The 16,979-nt window shown below is 41.2% G+C and overlaps 1 protein-coding gene across 1 annotated transcript in view; it reads left to right on the forward strand.

Moving 5' to 3' along the window:
* The first annotated feature begins 238 nt into the window (after nucleotides 1-238).
* SYTL3 (synaptotagmin like 3) overlaps nucleotides 239-16,979 on the forward strand; it is a 52,461-nt gene continuing 35,720 nt past the window's right edge. The window contains exons 1-2 of the mRNA XM_069973759.1: nucleotides 239-296; nucleotides 8,550-8,952. Of these exons, the coding sequence (XP_069829860.1) occupies nucleotides 8,843-8,952 (110 nt within the window). The 5' untranslated portion in view covers nucleotides 239-296; nucleotides 8,550-8,842. The remainder of the gene's footprint in view (nucleotides 297-8,549; nucleotides 8,953-16,979) is intronic.

Below are 16,979 nucleotides of genomic sequence, written 5' to 3' on the forward strand. Positions count from 1 at the left end.
CTTGTGGTTTGGTTTTCACATTCGATTTGTATGGAAGAATCGTTCTAGAGGAAAGATTGACACTGACCAGAGCTGGATCTTGCCCTCTTTGTTGTATGTATGGACAGGAAGGCTCGCCCATGTGATAAGACTCCTCGCTTGCTGTGACTTCATTACTAGAGGAGCTAATTAGGTCTCCCAGGGTCGCACTGACTGTGCAGGAAGGAAAGGCCATGACGTAGTTGTTTCCACTGTAAGAAAAAAAACTTGTCCTGTTCTAAATCTCTTTGCTTTCTCTCAATACGACGGCCGAGAAGGTAAGAATTATCCTTTGCTCTAGTTACTAATGATTGCCTAACATATATTACAGGATGGAAATAGGATGGGATATGTATAGATGAAGTATGGGCTAAATGTGCTTTATGTACAAAAACAAGGATGCTGATAGATACAAAGGAAAGTGCTCAGTAAGTCATGAATGATGGAAGTACTTAAAGACTCCTCTAAACTGTGGATGAGACTATCCTTTTTTCTATCTTGGATATAGATGCCCTAACACATAAGGGCCCACCGAGGGCAATAGGTTTTAGAACTCTTATACATTGGTTACCAGATGCCTTTTTTACATTTTTATGTTATTTTTTTCCCTTATATATATCAGTTCTCCTTGCAAATATTGGGAAACCTGTGTGTCACCCAGCTCTTTCAGACCTTCAATGACATGCACACCTTTGTTGGTCCATCTTATGCTATTAGAAATGCAGATTCAAAAGGCATTCTGGGTGTGCAGAAAGCTGGGTGGTAGATTAATTTCAGTGGAATACTGTTTTTTAAAGACATAACATGTTCATACTTTGTGGCTTGTAGCATTTTGTATTGTACGGTATTTCTTTGTTATGTGACAGGTAAAGTAACAAATAAGGCGAAAGCTACAATTATGTTCTCCCTCTGTCAGGGGTGGACACAGACTGCATAGGGCCCAGCATAAAATGTGCCTGGGCCCCCTAAAGCACACCACACCACCACACTCCTCCCACACACAAGCATATATGAAACTATGCTCATCTAAATGTGCTCAAAAATGGCCACCTTTGCAGTGTTTTATGCATGAGTATTGTGCAAAAAAATCTGACTTTAACACTGGTTATCTGCACTGGCATCACAATGCATAACTTAGATACTCTAGTATTACATAGCATGGCTTAGATAAACTAGTATCACACAGAGGTGGCTTACATACACGAATATCACACAGGGTAGCTGCCTATGGTGGGGACCAACTCCCAAAGACGCACCCTGACACACATGTACACACACAAATACATACACACAAACATTCATACATACATACATACACACACACACACCACTGACAGAAACATATATACAGATACATCACTGACACACACACCCATTTGGGCCACATCCACATGCCGTTTTATATATATATATATATATATATATATATATATATATATATTATATTTATTTTACATTTCCAATACAAAATCATCCTCAATACAAATCCAACACAATACAATACAAGTATCAAACGATCCATCAGATTACAATAATTTATGCTGCGTTTACACAGACCGATTATCGTGCGAATTTGCACGATAACGATTGAATTCGAACGATAATCGTACGTGTAAACGCTGCGAACGATCAAACGAGAAATCGGTCATTTTGATCTTACAACATGTTCTAAAATGGTCGTTCACAAAAAATTCGCATATTGTTCCGTGTAAACAGTCGTTCATCGATTTTTCCTATGTGCGATCTCAAAACGATCGCAAAACAAATTTTCCGTACGATATATCGTACCGTCTAAACGCTGATCGTTCTAAAAAAAAATTGTTACTCTGACATCATTAATCGTACGATCGGGCGAATTATCGTTCCGTGTAAACACAGCATTACATTTATAAATTCACATTTATTTCCAATATCAACATATTAATTTAAGTGATTTATTCCAACTAATGTGAATTTCAGTTACTAAACATAGTATACTTTAATATTGCACATAATCCCTCCGCACCCGCCCCCCGAGTGCCAAGGGAGAAAAAAGAAAAAACTTTATAAGATCACTACCACTTGTGCCAATAAAGATGAAACATTGCTTCCGCCTTTATCACCTTTAAACAATGTTACACCATTCCTGTATTGACGGTGAGCCAAGGGAAAGCCAATTTCTAAGAAATGTCAGTCTGGCAAAAAATAAACACTTAATAACAAAACCAGCGTCAAACACATTTGGCAGGTTCGGGGTTCCCCCAGAACCGCAATATATATGGAGAGAAAAACAACTTATTTTCAGTCTTGTATTCTAATATTTTGAGTACCTCGCACCAAAACCTCTGAAGCTCTGTACATGTCCATAATGTGTATTAAGTCTACCTTCCTCTATTACATCTCTGACAGTGATCATTATGTCAAATTTTTTTTCTGTTTATTACATATCTTTCTAAATTCAGGAATATAAACGTTGTCCCAGAGTGGAGTGTGGACTGAGTAACCTTACATCTCTTTTTTACCCCGGTCCAAACTTGGTCCATGAGTTGACATATCGTATTATCTACAGCATTACCCGTTATTACTCTCTCTCAATCTGCTGGATTCAAGTAACTCAAATATATTTGAGGTGATAAAAATATAATTATCAAGTGTTTGTAAAGGTCTATAGTATGACCCTTCATCATACATGATAATTGTGTTGCCAAAAAACGTTCTCACGTTAGGGAGCGAATATCCCCTCTTATCTCTATGTGCACTAAGGATACTATATTCAAGACAGACTCTTTCCCTTCCCTAGATTAATCCTAATAGCACTTCAAATCGCTTAATGCAACTCCAATCCAAACAGGAGAGGCACTAAACATGAAGAACATCTGAGGAAGAACCACCATGCTAATTATTGCCACCCTATCGGCCATAGATAGTGGCAGTTTCTTCCAGATAGCAATTCGTTTTTTCAGGCTAAATAATAGTGGGTTTAAGTTCATTGCTCCAAAATTTTCTCCTCTCGCTGTAGTTCTAATACCCAAATAGTCTGAACATTTCGAAATGCGCAAATCCCCCATAGGATGTGTAATTTCCTGATCTATAGGTAATAAACAAGATTTCCTCCAATTAATTGCCAATCCTGGCATAGTCCCACATACATCTAACACAGTGTTTTTCAAATCCAGTCCTCAAGACCACCAACAGGTCATGTTTTACGGATATCCCATACAATGAACAGCTGGGGCGGTTACTAGTGCACTGACTATAATTATTTCACCTGTGAAATCCTCAAAACATGACCTGTTGGTGGGTCTTGAGGACTAGAGTTAAGAAACACTGATCTAACATTTCTATTATTTTGGGGATAGCTCTCTCAGGTTCCAATACAAACATTAAAATATCATCCGCATACATCAGAATATTATTAGATTGACCTCTAACCCCAAATCCCTTTATCTCTGGGTCTTGCCATACCCACGTTGCCAGAGGCTCAACATACAAAGCAAATAAGAGAGGGGTAAGTGGACAACCTTATCGGGTCCCCCTACTAAGAAGAAACAACTGTGAGGGAGCATCATTAATCAAAAGTCTAGCCAGCAGGGAATTATACAGCGTTCTTATCCCACCCACAAACTGCCTACCTAGTCCTACCTTAGCCAAAACTTCCTAAAGAAAATCCTACTCCACCCTGTCAAATGCTTTAGTGGCGTCCAAGGACAGGATGGAGCAGGAAAGCCTCCTTGCTACGGACCCACTATATCTGTTATCACTTCAGCTAACCGCCTGGTAATTACTTTTGCTAACAATTTTACGTCTGTATTTAATAAAGATATGGGCTGGTTGCCCCCCATGTCAGTAGAATCTTTATCTTTCTACCTTATCAAAATTATTTGAGCTTCCCTCATAAATAGTGGTAACTTCCCCCTCTGGCAGAATTCATTTAGAACCTCTAGCAGCATCGGCAGGACAACACCCAAGAGCAACCTATAGACCTGAAAGGGTAAGCCATCCCCACCGGTGCAGAGTTCCCCTTACAAGATCTCAAAGCATCCTCCTGCTCTTGAAGAGTTATATCCTCCTCTAATAAATTCCTTTTCTCCTCTGTAAGGGGGGAGAGATGGACACTCCTCAAGAAAGCATCAATCTCTCCCACCTCAATCCTGCTCTCTGAGCTATAGAGATCCGTAAAAAAATTCAAAAATTCTCGTTCTATCTCCATCCTGTCCTGAACCAGCTGGCCCTTACTTCCTCTAATCGCCAGTATCTCCTGTTTACTCTGCTGTTCTTTAAATATATTCGCTAAGATTTTATTAGGCTTTCCCCCAGCGACAAACCTTGTCTGTCCCCGAAAGAGTCTTGTGCTGGGCTTTCTCTTTAACATAAATTTCGTAGTTCTTTTGTGCCTGCTGCAATAGTGACCATTGCGTTTGAGTTCCCAACTGCTCGTACAGCACTAATGCTTTGTCTACCTCAGATACAAGCTCGTTCTCCCTTTAAGCAAATTGCTTTTTTTCTTCAACAGATCTGTTTAAAAAGAATACCTCTAAGAAAGGCTTTAAGGGCATCCCAAACCACCAAGAGATCAGCAGAATTTTTATTGATCGCCCAAATAGCATTTAGTTCTTTCTTAATACCCTCAATATCTAACATAGAAAACCAGTACAGATTTATTCTCAGGGTAAACAAACCTGTACCGAGTCTCTGTTGAAATCTCTACCAAAATAGGAGTGTGATGCAAGATAGTCTTTGGCTCCATTTTAACGTTCTTGTGTTTCAAGGCAAAGCTGTTACATAATACTAGATCAACTCTTGATGCTGTGTTATATGAAGCACTATAACATGTAAAGGCAATGTTACCAGGGTTTAATTTACGCCGTACGTCCACCCATCTCATTTTTCTACAAAATCTCATTAGCGGGGAGGTCACCTGGTGATTACTGCTCGCTGGATGTCTTTTCCTATCTAGAGCCTGGTTCACTACACAATTGAAATCCCCTATAACATAAATAGCCCCATGTTCCTTGTTTTTAGTTAACTCTGCAAGGGTAATTAAAATATAATTTTTATACAGTGGGGCTATATAAACTGATGCCAAAATAGTCAACCACCTGTTCGCCATATAAAAACGAGAGAAATAATTTGACAACAAGAAACAATATATGCTTGGGAGCATTTTATTTTAGTGATACGTTCTCTTATAAGAGCCTGACATTAATAGAAGCTGCTGTAGAACATCTTTAGAATCAAACCTGTCAATCACTTGTGGCAACACCAACATACACAAACACACACACACACACATACACACCACTGTCACAGACACTGCTGACACAAAGATACATACATACACACACTTGGCTGACACACATACAGTAGACACACACACACTGATATATGTACACACAGATACAGTACATACATACACACACTTAGGCTGACACACATACAATAGACACACACACTGACATATATACACTGATACAGTGTAAGGAGAAGTCCGGCGAAATTTTTTATTAAAGTATTGTATTGCCCCCCAAAAGTTATACAAATCACCAATATACACTTATTATAGGAAATGCTTATAAAGTGCTTTTTTCCCTGCACTTACTACTGCATCAAGGCTTCACTTCCTGGATAACATGGTGATGTCACGACCCGACTCCCAGAGCTGTGCGGGCTGTGGCTGCTGGAGAGGACACTGAGCATCCCTCTTCTATCATCCTCTCCAGCAGCCACAGCCTGCACAGCTCTGGGAGTCGGGTCGTGACATCACCATTTTATCCAGGAAGTGAAGCCTTGATGCAGTAGTAAGTGCAGGGAAAAAGCACTTTATAAGCATTTCCAGTAATAAGAGTATATTGGTGATTTGTATAACTTTTGGGGGGCAATACAATACTTTAATAAAAATTTTTGCTGGACTTCTCCTTTAAGTAGGCATAGCCAGGAGTCCACTGTGCCCTGCCACTCTTCTGTGCGCTGGTCCCTCCTCTCCCTGCCTGCACATGCGCTGCTGTATATAATTATTGCCAGTGTGATCATTGCTGCCTGCACTGCAGTTGGATACAGCGGGATGTTAGCAGGGTTTGGCAGTGTAAACAATATACAAGAGGGCAGGCATCTGGCACACAGGGAAGTTACAGGCCTAGGGACAGCGGACCCTAGGGCACGCCTGTTTGACACGCATATGAGCCATAAAACAGCAATTTTTGTGAAAATGAAGCCAGGGACAGCATGTATAAAAGCATAATAGGCATCAGTTTGTTGTACTTTATACATCACTGTTGGCATTTTACCACCATCATTGTGGGTGATAGATTTACTTTAAATAAAAACCAAAAGGAAACTGGGCACATGTTTTATATTTTACTGATGCTTTTTTATTGTATGTGTATAGAAACCATGCAGAACACCTATTTTAAAGGGGTACTCTGGAGAAAGAAATTCAGATCAACTGGTGTCAGATTGTTATACGGAATTGTAAATAACTTCTTTTTAAAAATCTCCATTCTTCCTGTACTTATCAGCTGCTGTATGTCCTCCAGGAAGTGGTATATTCTTTTCAGGCTGACACAGTGCTCTCTGCTGCCACCTCTGTCCATGTCAGGAACTGTCCAGAGCAGGAGAAGTTTTCTATTGGGATTTGCTACTGCTCTGGACAGTTCCTGACATGGACAGAGGTGGCAGCAGAGAGCACTGTGTCAGACTGGAACAAAAAGAAACCACTTCCTGCAGGATATACAGCAGCTAATATGTACTGAGAGACTGGAGATTTTTAAATAAATCTATATAACTTTCTGACACCAGCTGATTAAAAAAAAAATCTCTTTGAAATTCAAATGTTGATAAAGAGTGTAACCCTTTTTGGCTGAACATCACATAGCCTGAGCAGGTTTTCTTCAGTTGTCTTCCGCACACATATAGCAATTCTTTAGGGTATGTGCACACTGAGTAATTTTGACGGAAACTCTGTTGCGGAATTCTCAGCTCGCTCCTGCTCGCGGACCGTGGTGGGTGTGAGCTGAGAATTCCGTAATGGAGTTTACGTCAAAATGACTTAATGTGCACATACCCTCACATAGTATATACAAATGGTATGTGTAAAATCATTCTTATTCTTCCTGCCATTCTAAAACAGATGAACTATTATTGATGTATCTGATTTCATCTTACAGGATATCCAGCTGCAGAACTATCACAGCCTCTTATCTCTGCCTCACAGAATGCAGATTCTGCTAGATTGTGAGCAGGGAGTCGTTTAACTATTATCTGTCTAAATAATTCATGCAGCTTTTTTGCTATAATCTTATGCTAAGAAACATAAAGGGACAGATTTATCATTGTGCTCTAAGAGAAAACCTCAAAAAAATTGCATGTGGTGTAACCCATCTTTTTATCACAGTTGGCAGTGGCCAGAACAATCATTTTGCAATGTAAATAGGTTTTCTGCCTGCCAGCACAGGCTTAGGGTATGTTCACACAGAGCAAATGTGGTGGAGTTCCGCCGTGGAATCAGTGTCAGACGGCATCTCTATGTGCCCTCTGATAGAGAAGCATTCTGACACTGAAGCAGGCTGGATTTCACGGTGGAACTCCACCACATTTGCTCAGTGTGAACATCCCCTTAATAGGGCACTCCAGTAAAAAATTTCTTTTTAATCAACTGGTTTCAGAAAGGTTGTATAGATTTGTAATTTATCAGCTGCTGTATGTCATGCAGGAAGAGATGTATTCTTTCCAGTCTGACACAGTGCTCTCTGTCCTCTGTCCATGTCAGGAACTTTCAGAAAACCTCCCCTGCTCTGGACAGTTCCTGGCATGGACAGAGGTGGCAGCAGAGAGCACTGTGTCAGACTGGGAAGAATACACCACTTCCTGGAAGACTGGAGATTATGAAATAAAAGTAATTTACTAATCTTTATAACTTTTTGTCACCAGTTGATTTAAAAATATTATTTCCTTTCCTCTGGAGTACCCCTTTAAATATATATTTTTTTATCTGCATAACCCCTTTAAGTTACAGGATAGCTATTTCCAATAGGTGACACTAGAGAGACAGTTTTCTAGAGGAGACATTTTTTACAGGGTTTTCCGGAAAGAGAAGTCTGAAGAAATCTTATATGAATGAATGAACTAATGATTGTGCGTACATACAATTATTATTTTACAGATTGTTTTCTATACAATGCAGTGAAACACAATTGCTTATACTTGTAATGTATTAACAATAACACTGTAGCTGCTGAACAATCGCATTGAACGATCTCGGATCAGCAGCACAGCCGGTGCAGGAGAGCGGACTGACTTTCCGCTTTTCAGACTGTTGAAAGAAAAACCTTTTCAGTTGGTCTGCAAGCTGCGTCTGGTGAATGACTCCACTTAGCTGCTTGCACATTATATCATTATATTCTTGGCACATTATCAGGAGTAAGTGGTTATGTTTCCCACAGCTGCATTATGTAGCTCAATTTAAGAGCAGAAATAAGCTCAAGTTAACGACACAAAACTACTGCGCTTTCTTCTCCGCTCTGAAAGGCTCATCATAGTCTCTTTTTGATTTACAGAACATGTTTGGCATTTGGCTGAAGACACCTGCAGCAGCTCATATTATCTAATGGCCTGAGCATAATGCTAGAAGAGACATAGATAATCAGGATCTGGCAGTAGACCACTCCAGTGTCCTCCCATGTGACACAGTTGTTAGACATTCATTTGTCCTGTGTGTACTGATGCTGTGGAAGTCGTGCCTCATATATCTGGCTACTCTTTCCTCTGTCCACTGTCAATAGATCATTACGTGAGAAGTCAACAAGAAGGGCTGCGCTACTGGTGGACGGATCTCAGGACTTCTCAGGAGATGGCTCTTGACTTCAATCTTAGCTTTCTCAAGGAGCTTGAGAGAGAAAGGGTTTTGGAGGTCCTGTACAGAGACCAGATTCTTCAGAAAGCAGAGGAAGAACGAATAAGGTAAAGTGAATCCTCCTATTCTAATGTTTTTGGAATGTTTTAGCCCAATTGTAAGCTACTACTGTGTTTCCCCAAAAATAAGACTGTCTTATATTAATTTTTGCTCCCAAAGAAGCACTAGGTCTTATTTTTCCATGAAGAAGAATTCACATGTCAAATGCACACCAGGGACAGAGCATATGGTGTGGCTTCTTCAAGCCACCAGGGGGAGCTCACCACAGCACACTCGTACAGCACAGCATAGACAGTGTATGGTATGGTGGCAAGTGACGGGATAAGGGCAGACTGTGTGCAGCACTACATCTGGCAGTAGGGGAAAACAGGTATAGTGGCAGGGGTCAGGCCTCTTGATGCCCTGCCTGCAGATTTACAAGTGGCAGCCGCGAAAGGGAACATCTGGGTTGGCGGCATGTGACGGTCTTCATGGCCTGCATACAGCTGCTCTGCAATTGATGGTGAAGGTAGGGGACAACAGTGGCAGTCTAAAAAGAATCACAGCTGAATGCCCTGGTGTTCTGTTTGGCAGGCATGCTTCTTAACAAAACCTTTGCTATGTCTTACTTTCAGGGGAGACCTTATATTTAGGAATTCAGCAAAACCTCGACTATGTCTTATTTTCAGAGAAACAGGGTACTATCATATTATCATATCATAGTATATTAAACACTAGATTGTGTGTGAGTGTTCTATGGGAGAGTTCAGTCCTAAACAGTATAGACTCATGTTACATAGTACAGTGAAACTTTGGATTACAAGTAACTTGGTCCGAGAGCATTTTACAAGACAAGCTAACTGTATAAAAATTTTAACATGGTAAACTAGCGAGATTTGGTAATATGAGCACATACCCCTGTGTCCCATCCTGTTACTGTACTGGGTAAGAAGCCCTCTCATTTAACCCACTGCTACCTGATCGATTTTACCAGTAATTAGACACCTTCTGGCTCTCCTCTGATGCTTGTCACCATCAGGGACCCTGTAGAACTTTGAAGATCCTCCTGTGGAAGCGAGCAGCTCGGCTTTATCTTCTCTCCCTGCTGCCGGAAGACTGGGTATAAATTAGGCTGCGGGCAGAGGAGATAAAGGCTTTTAGAACTCCTACTCCAGTGTTCTGGCAGTGGTATTTATGAGCTGGTATTTGATTTTTTTTTAAATATAATCTGTCTGTTTTGATTATTTGTCTAAATATTTGCATAGTCCAGGATTTTTGTGTTATTTATCATATGCACAAAAATTTTAAATTCACATCTAGTGGTTCAGGCCTACGTCTGTGAACCTGGTGAATACTTTTCACTTGTTAGATAAAAAAAATGCAGTGCACAGTTGTTCATAAATTCACCAAGCACAAGGAAAAATACTAATGACTAAAACTGGTTAGGAAAATCGCAGCTTAGACTCAACAATAAACTTCCCCCGTATGCTTTTATTCTTATAGCACCAACCAATTCCACGGCACTTTACATAGTTTTGTCAATTTGGGACCTTGTCCCCATTAGGGATCACAATCTAAATTCACCTTTCTGTATGTTTTGGGAGGAAACCCACACAAAGTCAGAGAGAACATACAAACTCTTGCAAATGTTAACCACTGAGCCACTCTGTTGCCCTTATTCTCCAGTTAAAGATATTAGCAGTCAATATTTATGTAAAACTTTCTTAATATAACTTTTGGCAGCCTTTTATGTATAGTATGGAATCACCATGCAATAAAGTACTAAATATTACAGCTCTGCAAGCAGTCCAGTGTAAATCTCCTAAATACCAGGGGGAAAATATTGTCTGCTGCTGCTGAAAGGTAACTACATTAAAATAATACTTAGGAGAATGGAAGGACAGATGGACAGCTTTATTTACATGTTTCAGACTGCAAAAGTATCACTCAGCTGCAACCCAGCATTCCCAGCAGCATTCTCGGAATGTATCATCACTTTGCTATATTTCAGATTTTGCAGTATCAGCAGTGGTCTCGGAATGTATCATCACTTAGGTATATTCCAGCTTTTCCAGTATAAGCAGCGGTCTCTTAATGTATGATCAATGAATAGTAACCCATAGCATGTCAGTGTCAGAACATATCATTAGATATTCCCAGTCAGTGTTGTCATCTCAGAACATACCATTAATAAGTTTTCTCTCAGCAGCAATCTAGTACATTCACAAAATCACATTCAGGTTAGGCTATGTTCACACAGTTTTTTTGGCACTCATTGTTCATTTGAGCATGTTGGACCTTACATATGTAACATAACAATGTGATACCAACTGCTAGACTGTCCCTGCGATGAGAAACTGGTGGTATCAAGATAATGGTTTGATAATGAAGTTGGGGTATGAAAAGGAATCTAGAGACTCAACACCCAAAGGGACTCAAGACACGAGAAGTGGCTCAATAAAGGCTTGCAGAGGGAGGTCTCTTAACTTGGAGAGTTTGGTAGCTCTGAGGGTGCCGGGATCTCTAAGACAGAAAGATTTGGACATGTATAGAAGTAAGATCATTTGATCTGGGACAGGGATACCCTTCAAGTGAGTCAGGCGCAGGTGTAGACATCAGGTGCACAATTAATCCAGGCGAATGTACACTTGTTCACCTTATCCTCACTCACTAGAAAGTGCGCCTTCTCTCCTTTCTTTTTCTTAACCAATGAGAGCAGTCCCTAGTCCACTTTCTGCTAACATACATTGGGGTGGACCTAAACCAGTCTTAACCGGGCTGAACCTGGCATCTGGTCAGTGCACATGTCTGCTAGTCCCGCTTCCGCTGGTCAGGCCATCTAGCCAGCCCTTAAAGTGTCACTGTTGTTTTGCAAAAAGTCATAGAGAGTGAGGTAAAGGGAAAATTACCATATATTTTAACTCCCAAGCGTATAAGCAGGATCTGCTTTGTGCTTTACCAGACTATGGGCGACATGTATCATCACCAAAATGCGTATTTTTCGGCGGAAATGGGCGATTTGCGAATATTTTATTTGCAAAACGGCCATTTGCGAATAAAATATTCGCAAATCGCCCCTATCCACCGGGTACGCCGGGGTGGCGGGGAGGGGGTGTGGAGGGGGCAGAACTGGGGGCGCTGACTCAGAGTCCGCAGGATTTATCATTTTTTACACCAAAAGATATGCCGAAAACCTACTCCACCTTTCAGGTGACGTAGGTTTTCGGCTGTGAGCACCGACGCGCATGGGATTTATGTAGAGGCAGTCCGCCTCTACATAAATCTCCGTAGCGCCGGAGATGCTGGGACATTTTTAAGTCCGACGTAAAAAACGCCGGACTTAATAAATGTCCCCCTATGTGTTTATTGGATTTTTGCGCAAGCACTGCTCAGTAAAGTTCTTCACATAATTCTAGTGTCAGAAGTCATTCACCTGCACTTTGTATGACCGAAGCAGCTCATTGAAACTGAGTGTGTGGTACACGTGGGATGCTAACATTGCTATTCTGCCACTTGACTGTGCAGTATTGCACCCAGCTAGCTCTGCACTACACCACCAATGCAGCCTCTCATGCTCTCCACATCCCATTTCAAAGTCTCACAAAAATCTAGCAGATCTCAGTCTTATGTTGCGTTTACACGCACGATTAACGCACGATTAACGATTTCGAAGTAACGATTTTTTTTTATAACGATCAGCATTTAGACGGAACGATATATCGTACGGAAGATTCGTTTTGCGATCGCTCACATAGGTTAAATCGGTGAACGACTGTTTACACGGAACGATTTGCGAATTTTTTGCGAACGACGATTTAAGAACATGTTGTAAGATCAAAATGAACGATTTCTTCGTCGTTTGATCATTCGCTGCGTTTACACGTACGATTATCGTTCGAATTCGATCGTTATTGTGCTAATTCGCACGATAATTGTTCCATGTAAACGCAGCATAACAAATGCTAATATCCAGTAGAGTTCCCTAACAGCCTCCCTGTGCAGACTCTGTGCCTCCTTTTATAAGCCTAGTAATGAGCGGCCTACAGCAGATGAGGCCAAAGTGAGAACCTGGCTGGCAAGGTGAAGAATGACAGGCTCCATTACCAACCTGTACGTTACTCCATAAAAATCCAGGCCAGTAAACAGACATTACCAGAAGCCCTTTAGCATTATTCGTTCCAGGACCATGCTTGTAATGCAAATCCACTCTTCAACCAAAGAAAAACAAAAACAACTAAAACTAAGATTTAGAAACAGCAAAATATGTTATATTACAAGTTACTGTACAGTATAGCAATCAGAATGTGGAGTATAATGTATAGTTAGGGTACAAACACACACAGCAGATACGCAGCAGATACGCAGCAGATTTGATACTGTGTTCAGTTATTTAGATCTAATCTGCTGCGTATCTGCTGCGTATCGCAGCAGTAAATACGCAGCGTATATGCCGTGTGTTTGTACCCTAAGTGCATAAATCCGAAAGCACAGCAGCAGTTTGTAGCTACAGGATGGAACTGCAGAAGACTGCAGGGAGTATTACATAGTTAATAGTTACATAGTTAATACGGTTGAAAAAAGACACATGTCCATCAAGTTCAACCAAGGAGGGGATGGATACAGGGAAGGGGGAGGGGTGATAGGTTCTATACATATGCATTTATATTATTTTGCTCTAAGAACTTGTCTAGGCCGGTTTTGAAGCCCTCTACTGTTTTTGCTGTGACCAGATCCTGTGGTAGACTGTTCCACAGATTCACAGTTCTCATGGTAAAGAAGGCTTGTCGCCTCCGGAGACTGAACCTTTTTTTCTCCAGGCGGAGGCAGTGCCCTCTTGTCCTTTGAGGGGGTTTTACCTGGAACATCTTTTCCCCATATCTCTTGTAGGGGCCATTTATATATTTATTTAAATAAATTAATCATATCTCCCCTTAAACGTCTCTTCTCCACACTAAACAAGTGTAATTCTTTTAATCTCTCCTTATAACTAAGATTCTCTATTCCCCTTATTAGTTTAGTTGCCCGTCTTTGTACCCTCTCCAGCTCTAGAACATCCTTTTTATGAATCGGGTTTCAAAACTGGACAGCATACTCCAGATGAGGCAGGGTATGAAGGGTATGAGCATGAAGGAATGAGCAGGACAAAAGTGGGCACAGTATAGCAGCAGATATTCCCTGTCCGGGGAGAGAGGGGTTACAGCTATAAAGAGATTACCTCCACAGTACTATCCCCTGATGTAAGCCCCAGCCTGAAGTGGATCTGCTGTGATTTGGAAGGTGAGGGAGACTTCCTGGGTCAGAGTACAGTGCTGTAGACCCCGCTATGCAGGCCATGCCCCTCCCCCACTCACGCTGCCACCCAGTAAGGGAGCTCTTAAACCAAAGCAATGCTCTTAAACCAAGTAACAATTTAAAAAAAACTGTGAGCTCTTAAACCAAAAAGATCTTAATCATCTAAGATATATATATATATATATATATATATATATATATATAGTTCAAACATTTTATTGAGTTTTCACATAATATAACATTGGTACTGAAGAAAAGTATCAGTAGCAGTATAAATTCACGAATATACATAACTAATAAAAAAGGCCGACAACAATAACTAAATCTTACTCCACTTATACATAGAATATAGATAGTAGATATATGGTGCTATTTATCACAAGAATGAAGAGTACAAATACAAAGCAAAGCTTGCAAGAATGGATCTAGGGTGCCGGCAGCCGACATCTTATAATACCAGGTGGTTGAGGTAAAGTGAGACATGATAGGACGTCTTTCTGCCTGCGAGAAGCTATGGATTAGGAATAGTTTCCATTTCTTAAAGAAGGAAGCTGTAATGGCCTCCTTATTGCGTACAGTGTCCAGCATCTCCCAGTGCAAGGTTTCCTATAGAATAGAGGTCAATTCCGAAATAGTCGGTAGGCTAGGCTGTAGCCAATGGTTTAATAAACATTGAAGGGCTAGTAATAGGGAGAGATGTACCGCGGGGGGGGGGGGGGGGGGGGGGGGGGGGCGTTATAGGATGGTGCGACATGGGATCATCCACAGGTCCAGTGTCACCATGGAATATATAAGTTATCGGATCTAAAGGAACTGTAAGCGACCACACGTCACGTATTAAGGATTTTACTAGGAGCCAATAGGATTGTACTGATTTACAAAGCCACAAACAATGGAAGAGGTCCGCCTGCGGCTCATCACATTTGGGACATTTTTTGAGATAATGTTCCAGAGAGTAGGTAAAGGAACGGTCAAAGGCGTGTACTGCTTTATGGAGGATTCGGAAATGAAGTTCTCTTAGTTTTACACTGGGATATGCTGTTCGGACTGAATGAATCCCTTTAACCCCTTAAGGACAGAGCCAATTTCGATATTTGTGTTTTCGGTTTTTCCTCCTTGTGCTTAAAAGGCCGTAGCACTTGCATTTTTCCACCTAGAAACCCACATGAGCCCTTATTTTTTGCGTCACTAATTGTACTTTGCAATAACAGGCTGAATTTTTGCATAAAGTACACTGCGAAACCAGAAAAAAATTCAAAGTGTGGTGAAATTGAAAAAAAACAAACGCATTTTGTTTATTTGGGGGAAATGTGTTTTTACGCCATTCGCCCTGGGGTAAAACTGACTTGTTATATATGTTCCTCAAGTCGTTACGATTAAAACGATATATAACATGTATAACTTATATTGTATCTGATGGCCTGTAAAAAATTTAAACCATTGTCAACAAATATACGTCACTTAAAATCGCTCCATTCCCAGGCTTATAACGCTTTTATCCTTTGGTCTATGGGGCTGTGTGAGGTGTCATTTTTTGCGCCATTATGTGTTCTTTCTATCGATACCTTGATTGCGCATATACGACTTTTTGATCGCTTTTTATTACAATTTTTCTGGATTTGATGCGACCAAAAATGCGCAATTTTGCACTTTGGGATTTTTTTGCGCTGACGCCATTTACCGTGCGAGACCAGGAATGTGATTAATTAATAGTTCGGGCGATTACGCACGCGGCGATAGCAAACATGTTTATTTATTTATTTATTTATTTACTTTTATTTATAACCTGGGAAAAGGGGGGTGATTCAGACTTTTATTAGGGGAGGGGGCTTTTTACTAATAATGACACTTTTTTTTTTACTTTTACACTTATACTAGAAGCCCCCCTAGGGGACTTCTAGTATAAGTGCTTTGATCTCTCATTGAGATCCCTGCAGCATAGATATGCTGCAGAGATCCATGAGATCGGCACTCGTTTGCTTTCGGCTGCTGCAGCCGGAAACAAACGAGTGCCGAGCCGGGGACGGCGCCATCTTGGAGCGGTCCCCGGCCGGCTTCAGTTACGGAGATCGCTCCTCCGGGATAACATCCCGGAGGAGCGATCTCCTCCACTAGACACCAGGGAAGTGCTGCGTCCGGTAATCGGATGCAGCTGTCATGTTTGACAGCTGCATCTGATTACTGTATTAGCCGGCACGGCGATCGGACTGTGCCCGCTAATACCTACGGTCCCGGGCTACAAGTGGCACCCGGGACCGCCGCGGTTCAGAGCGGGGTCGCCGCGCGGCCCCGCTCTGAACTCCCTTACCGGCATCAGGGCGTAAATTTACGCCCGATGTCGTTAAGGGGTTAAGCAGTTTATTTTCTAAATTTTCCGAGGACAGACAACCATTTCTTCAGAAAAGGAGGAGAAGACTTATTAATGGAAACCGAGCAAAGGAGGTGGTAGAGTTGTGATAGGGGTAAGGGTGCAGGTAGGGAAATACTAAGGCTTGTCCAGGTTTTTCGGCGGTTGCAATAGAGGAAACGCGATTCAGAAGGAATTTTCGTATTCGGGTGTCATTTCTAAGTTGGTCTGAGGGCAGGTCGTATTTTACCTGGGTCTCAGGCCAAGACAGAAATGTTCCGTTTTCTAGGTCTAATAAATGGCCGAGATCGTGGATCTGTTTATGTTTCCATATGGAGAAGTCAAAGGTGATGGATCCTTGTGGAAAAGAAGGGGAAGACCATAAAGGGAAGAATTTAGATAAGCGAAAAGGTAGATTGTATCATTTACGTACATGTTTCCAGGATGCTATAGTGT

This window comes from Dendropsophus ebraccatus, chromosome 6 (genome assembly GCF_027789765.1).
Source record: "Dendropsophus ebraccatus isolate aDenEbr1 chromosome 6, aDenEbr1.pat, whole genome shotgun sequence".
Taxonomy (NCBI): Eukaryota; Metazoa; Chordata; class Amphibia; order Anura; family Hylidae; genus Dendropsophus; species Dendropsophus ebraccatus.